Source organism: Poecilia reticulata, chromosome 6 (assembly GCF_904066995.2).
Source record: "Poecilia reticulata chromosome 6, P_reticulata-male-v2, whole genome shotgun sequence".
Lineage (NCBI taxonomy): Eukaryota > Metazoa > Chordata > Actinopteri > Cyprinodontiformes > Poeciliidae > Poecilia > Poecilia reticulata.
In genome coordinates, this window is record NC_088835.1 from 23,945,959 (window position 1) to 23,953,270 (window position 7,312).

General features: G+C 40.5%; 1 protein-coding gene across 1 annotated transcript; it reads right to left on the reverse strand.

Annotated features, from left to right (window-relative positions):
• Nucleotides 1-214: 214 nt before the first annotated feature.
• Nucleotides 215-6,601, reverse strand: fbxl22 (F-box and leucine-rich repeat protein 22). Its single transcript, XM_008412247.3, has 2 exons — nucleotides 5,891-6,601; nucleotides 215-910 (listed from the first exon to the last, which is right to left on the reverse strand). The coding sequence occupies exons 1-2, from the start codon at nucleotides 6,226-6,228 to the stop codon at nucleotides 562-564; spliced, it is 687 nt and encodes a 228-aa protein (XP_008410469.2). The 5' UTR covers nucleotides 6,229-6,601; the 3' UTR covers nucleotides 215-561.
• Nucleotides 6,602-7,312: the final 711 nt, after the last annotated feature.

Below are 7,312 nucleotides of genomic sequence, written 5' to 3' on the forward strand. Positions count from 1 at the left end.
AGATGGGAAGACAAATGTTCCAGGAGTCCTCCAGGAAATCACTAGTACCAAGAAGTATATTGCCAAGAAATCGTCTGACACATACTTTCTCATAAAATGGAAAACTTTAATTTAACATTTCTTTGAACATAAAAAAACAAATACAATCTGTGTGTCACTGAAACAGAAAGGCATTGAGAGTTTTTTTTAATCATTTGTGTAGGAACAAAATAAACTGCTTTTTGTCTTAGCAGCCATCTGGGGCCTTATAGTCTTCATGTAGAGATGGTACAATTTACAAAAGCAAACTCCAAACCAGTTGCTCAATCATCAAAGTGAAATAATTACAGTATTAAAATGTGAGTTTAAGAATCAGAGTTAAGGCCACGTCTAGATAAGACTTTGAAGAAACTGCATTGGTCTTTATAAGAAACAAAATATCTAAAAGGGGGAATATAAAATGTACAAAATGTTATTAGAATTTAAAACCAAAATAATAATTTATCAAAAAAAGAGCATGATCATCACTGTCAAGTCCTCATATAAACGCGTCAGAGGTGTTTTATTCATTAGGAGCTTTCTTCAGGAGTACTGGAGGAATTTCTGCAGAGCTTTGCTAAGTGGCTCCTTCTCTTCAGGTTTGCTATCAGGAATCATATCAGCACTCCTCTCCGCGCTCAGCTGGATGGCCGGCCTCATCTCCTTACAGCTCTGCAGCCCAGCCTTAGTGATGTTCCTGCAGAAATCCACTCTTACTTCCTCCAGGTTGTCCCCGTGCTCTGCTACGCCTCGCAGGCTTCGGTCTGTGATGCGCACGCAGTTCTCCAGTCGCAGGCTGCGCAGTTTCTTGCACCTCTGCAGTACAGAGACCACGTCCTGGTCGGTGATGTGCGCGCAGCCGGACAGCGTCAGGGTGAGAAGGTTAGGACACCTGCAGCACAGACAGCAGTCACAGTCTTTGTTTTCGTACACTTGTTGAGAGTGGTGAGTCACTTCCACACCACACCAAAAGGAGGGATTAATATCTCTGGATTAAGTCAAATCTTAAGCAAATAACAATGGCAGATTTGTTTGCGTTTTCCTGATGAGTATTGCTGAGGTCAAAACTAGTCTGAGGAAACATAGGTAGATGTAAATGGAGAAGAAGAAACATGACCTGTGTGTAACGCTAGCCAAGGTGAATCCTACACCAATCTATCCTCTGTGTATGCTCTGTTCCACTGAGGCTCTTTGTGTGTCCACAGTCCAAGAGTATTTGATTAATACTCAACAAAACAGTCGCAGGATGTTTAGTGTGAGACAAAGAGGGCCTTCTCTGCTCTACCTACAAAAAAAGCACTTTGAACAAATAAAAAAACGAGTATCGGTGGAGTGCAGCCCACTTGCAGGCCATCTCCACCGAGGATGCAGGCAGAGACACTTGGACCAGGGGTGTCATTCATGTTCGCTGATGCAGATTATATAAAGACTTACATAATGTTACTGCTTTCCCTACATGTGAGCCAAACATATTCCAGCACCGTGCGAGTGCTGCCCCAGTAACCTTTGAACATGCAGAAGCTCAGTCATGTGCCTGGCCGTGCCATTAGAAGATCGCTCTGACTTTATTAGGTGACGGTACTGACAGTAAAACATGACGAGGATGTGAAAGAGGTCTGATCGTAGCGCTTTGAGTTTCGTTTGTTGTCTCATGACAACAAACAAAGCAAAGATCACAAACAAACTGGGTATTTATAACAGGAGGAGTTATAAAGAAATTATCAAGCATTGTTACGTAACGCACTCTTATGATACTCACTGTTTATGTGGATTAGTTTATCCTACCACACATTTCTGTATGCAACACTTTAATTTTCTCACACAGATATACCTTTTGAACTTTTTTGACAAATTTCATTTTGGAGCACTGTGTGCGTCTGTGTGCGTGTGTGTAGGTGTGCGTGTGTGTAGGTGTGCGTGTATGTGTGTAAGGGATGGGGGGGAAGGAAAAAGTGAGAGGAGGGGAATAATTGAAATTGAAAAATACAAGGAAAAACATTGCATTTCAAACCCCCCCCCCCCCCCCCCCAAAAAAAAAAAAGTCTGGTTGTCTTTTCTAGCCTTGGGGAGTCAGAAACAAACCAGACAAGTAAAGAATAAAGTTGTGAACAAGTTAAAAGCAGGGTTTGTTCGTTAAAACAATATCCCAGATTGAAACATCTCACAGAGTTCTGTTGAATCCACCATCTAAACATGGAAAGAACACAGCAAAGCTACATAGTCATGCGATATGGCCGTCCACATAAACCAACAGAGAGCAGAGAAGCAGCCGAGAGGTCTAAGGTTACTCTGGAGGAGCTGCAGAGATCAAATGCTCAGAAGGGGGAATGTATGGACAGGACAACATTAGTAGCTTGCAAGATGTCGACACAAAATGAGAAAGGAGACATTCTGTCCAAACAAGACCAAAGTTTTTGAACTACGTAAAAACACAGTATGACTGGTGGAGCACCACGTGAAGAAGAACGGACAAAAAATGATTCTCTGGAAATGTGTGAGAACCACTTTCCTTTCACTTTGATTCACTTTGTGTTGGAATATCATATAAAAAAGTAATAGGGTGCATAAACGTGGCAGCAATTTGACAAAATGTAAAGAGTAGTATCGTTTGCAAGACCTATTTTATGAAATGATATTTAACCTCAGGCACACCAATGAGTCTGTTTCTTTTTTCAAACTTTTTGTTTCTTCACTATCCTCTGCAGGTTTGTGAGTAGGTACTGATTTCAGTGACTACATGATAGATACAATATTAATTAAATAACTTGTGAGAAGTAACTGAATTCAACCAAGCAGTTATGTTACACTAAAGAACAACAAGCAAAACAGGATTAGGTAGAATAACAATTTAACTTAAATTATTTAAGGGATAGACACCATTTTGTGTGAATATAATTTTTTTGTTTTCTGATGTCAGATTCTACTTTCAATTTTCTCTATTTAAAAAAAAAATATAGGTGAATGCTGAGTTGTTGTTTACCTAAAGTTTCATTAGTCCTTAGAAACCACAGTTATCATCAAAAGAGTTTTATTTCGATCTAAAAGCTCAGGAAATTCATAACCCTCTTTTTCTCAATTGTTAGCTTCAGTATTCCAATAGTGTCAGCAACATTTCAAGGTTTGGGTTTAGACATGATGTGTTCCTAATTAAAACAAAACAGCTTAGTGAGCTGTCTGGTCCGCGTGAAACACCAACAAAATGCCAACATGTAATCACGTCTCTAATGAACCATTTGGTTTACTTAAGCCTGTTTTCCCTGTTCAAATTATCCCATCTGCCTGTTTGGGAAACTAAGATGAACACTTTTTTTTGCTTTATCATCATCAGTCTTTTGAATTAAAAGCTTCTTTTCTAGCAGGGTTTGGGAAATTTGTAGCCTTTCAGATCCAGGTGACGAATATGCGAAGCTAAACCTTTGTCTTTGTTGGCAGCAGAAAGTATAATTAAAATAGAAGCACAGGACGTGCTCCTTTTGATTTTGTAACTGTAAGCATCAATTTAGCCAAATGGTGCAGATCAAAGCTCGGAAAAATCCAACTAACAACTGCAAAGGTCGAGGCAAATCTCCGAGTACCACCCACTGTGAAACCTACCCAGCATGGTACACCAAGCATGTTTCCTTATGTTGTGCAATTAATACTGCGACCTCAGAATAATGAGAAATGAGTTATTGATAAATCATTTTACGATGCTCATCCGTTCAGAAGGAGCGTTGGATTTTAAAACAATATAAAGGGGCCTGTAGACACGCTGGCCTTTATTGGTTTTCCCAGGGAGATAAAGATAGACACAAATGTGGCGTCAGAGTTGAGGAGGCAGGCAGAGACAGACGCACATGTTCGCTCCTCAAACAGCAACAAAGAGCCAATTGTAGGCTCCACCTGCCTGCATAAATCTCCAGTTTGCAGCTGACTGGGAGTGTCTGTGGCCAAATAACTCTTTTATCACTCCCACAGCTCTTCTGTGCCCCCTCCCACTTTGTCACGTGCGCTCCGTTTCCTCTCCCTTTTCAGACAGTTTAGGAAGGTTTATCAGCATGCAGAGAGTATAGGCCTGAAAGGCACCGAAATACAAGCCCTCCGACAAAGGAGGTGGCTCCAGTTTTGAGTCATCTCGCAGCTCTCGTGTCGTGCTTCTCAAATTTCACAATGCAGGACGTGCAGCCTCCTCTCCCCCTTCTGTCCTGACCTGCCACAGCGGCTCAGCTCCCCTTACATCAGCAGTTATTACTGGCTGCCTTGAAGAAATTATCCAGAGACCTCATTACGCCTCTGTGGGTTGATTCCTGGCCTCTGTGGGGCCGGCCACACACACACGGCCAGGAGCCAAAAGAGCTAAGTTTCAATGACCTATCACATACAAATTTCACGTCACTCAGTAAATATAATTATACGTGTGCCAACAGTTGTGTTTGGCAATAGAATTAGTCTCATATCCTGCAGATGTTGTTGTTTTGATTTTACAGGCAACTTTGGATACGGCATCTGTTTTTAATGATTTTGATTCTTGGTGCCTTCAGCTAAACATGAGGGTTTGACTAAAACCAGTGCTCACAGTTTTGAACTCTAGAGACCTTAAAACATCCTGACACGGTTATCAACATGACCGCCGCTTTGTTGACATCCAAAACCAAGAAAAGGGACACAGTTTTAGAAGGCTGCTGCCAGGCCAACAGGTGGCACTCTATCGCTAGCACTTTACAAAAATGTGAAGTTCATAGTTATGTTGATCAAGACCGAGCCCTTTTCTAATTGGGGTTCTGGGCTCTCTTAAAGTTTGGTCGTCACGATAGAGCTGTTGCTTCTCCACACCAAGAGGAGCCAGTTGAAGTGGCTCCACTTAGTTGAGAACTCAGCTTTCCGAAACCCTCCCACCAATCAGAATGCGCTTGTCTTGCAGCAGCTCCTCTGACTCCTGGTTAAATATCACATACATTTTTAAAATCCCTTTCCTCACATTCAAGAACAACCAGAGCACTCAGTTGCTCTCTCCTTCCTGATATTTGCATCACTTCCACTTTTCAAATCCTGTGTCCCTCTAAAGGTGAATTCTCTGTCTGGTTGTAGCCTTCTCCAGCCTAAGCAAGTTTTTATCGTTATCGTTTGCTTTTATGTCTTTCATTGTAATGTGACTGTTTAAAAAAAAAAGAAAGGTCTATGAAAAAGGTACTGGTACTTAAAAAAGATTATTTAAATTAACCTGTTAGTCAGTGGCGCAAAGTATTTGTACTTAAATGACAAATTTGAACTGAGCACAGCTCTCCCTGGCATCAATAAATTGTGTTCTGTGGGAATAAATAAAAAAATCTAATCACATAATTTTTTAGGTAAGATAAGGTAAGGTCATTTTATTTACTAACTAATAAGTTTGATTCCTGTTCTGGGTCGAGTGTCTAAAGCAATAAGTAAACGTTCTTGTTCTGTAAGTAGCTTCTCTGGATTCTAAGTTTGTTCTAATTTTAAGACAAACATTAGCATTTTATGCAAAGAGTGAAGTTTACCATCAAAGCTAAACATCATTTAAATTTATTTAGGATACAAATGAACTTACAAATCTATAAATTGCATTTATACAGGGGAGGGGGGGGGAGCTGTTCTTTTAAGAGATATGTTAATAAACATAATTTATTGTCACAGCTAGAACCATTTCACCTAATGCTGCTTTAAAATGCCCACACTGCAAAACCAAATACAGAAGACTTGCAACCTGAATCCTTGGATGATATCTAACAAATAACGTTTTATCCACGTTTACAGGATCCCCGAATGAAATTGTGCTTTACGTCTCACATAATCTTCGATTGTTCACTTTTGTTTCATAACTTATTGTGATTCTTTACTAAGCAAAGAGCAAATGCACGTAGACACTCACATGTGGCACACATGGGCCAGGAAAGTGCTGACCAGGCTGTCATGTTTGCTGCAGATGTCCTTCTGGAACGAGCTCTTCAACCAGTCCTCAATGTTGCACACCAGCTGGACTCTGCTGGAGTACCAGCATATTGTTAAGTAACGCAGTGACGGTCCCAGCACATAGTTGTCCCATCTAAGCTGACAAGGGGAGCTGAAGTGGAGTAGGTTCCATAGGCAGGGGTCAAGGTAGACTTCACGCAGCTGACGACAGGTGAGGGACAAACTTCTCCGGCTGTCCTTGTCCAGGAAGGAGAAAAGGTGGAGGAGACACTCGCGGTTGAGCTGAGTAAGTTGCATGGTTAAAAAGTCCCGCTACATGTAGAGAGGCCTCGTCTCTGGGGGCAGAGACAGAACCTGCTGGTAGGCAGCAACAATGAACCCACAGCCAGCATTGTGTGGCCTAGATACATGATGCCCCCTCAGGCGCACGCCGAAGGGCCTGCACATATAAGGCGGTGAGGAGACGGCTATTTTGGGAAGACAACTGTGATACGTTCAAAGATGGAAGTGTTTGAGCCATGCGCTCCCTTCCCATCTGTCATGGCTCTCAACAGGCAGCAAGCCCTGGACGGGGCCAGATGTTTACACTGTCCTGGCCTACTTCACGCAAACATCAGAGCTACACACCCGCAGCAACACATGTAAAAAGTACAACTCCGACACTTACTGTGAATATATCTATTCACAAATTACTCAATTACTATTAATTACTCCACACTATATATATATATATATATATATAGAGAGAGAGAGAGAGAGAGAGAGAGAGAGAGAGAGAATTAATGTATATATATTAATTTGTCTGCGTACTTTTGAAAGATCTCAGACCGGTAAAAATATTCCCAATTACCTTCACCAGTGCTCAGTATTCTGTTATTAAATTGTGAGCCACAGAAAATAATTTCCAAGACTCATGTCTTTGTTAAGTAACCATGTTAACAATTTTAAGGATTTGGGGGGAAAAAAAAAAAACACTCATATACTTCTTGAATTTGACCAACGGTGACAGAGTGTAATTATTGTCCCATATGAAATACATTTAAAAATTCAAATACTTATGCCTCTTGCAAAAATAAAACTGTGCCTCATTCTTTGGTGCTGATGTTGAGACTTTAAACATATGTCACTCAAGGGTTAAACTTTACAAGAAAACACTCAATACCTTTTACATAGAACAAAATATAAACCGACAGTCATGCATTAATAGATTTTTTTTTTTAAATATATTGATTTAATCTAAAATTTTGAGTACTGTTGATAATCCTGATGTAGTTATGGGACATAAAACATTATGTAAATTAATCTTTCAAGTAACAAAGATCAAACAACAACCAAATCTTCAACTTCTTCATGAAATTACCCTAACTGAACTCTTTATATC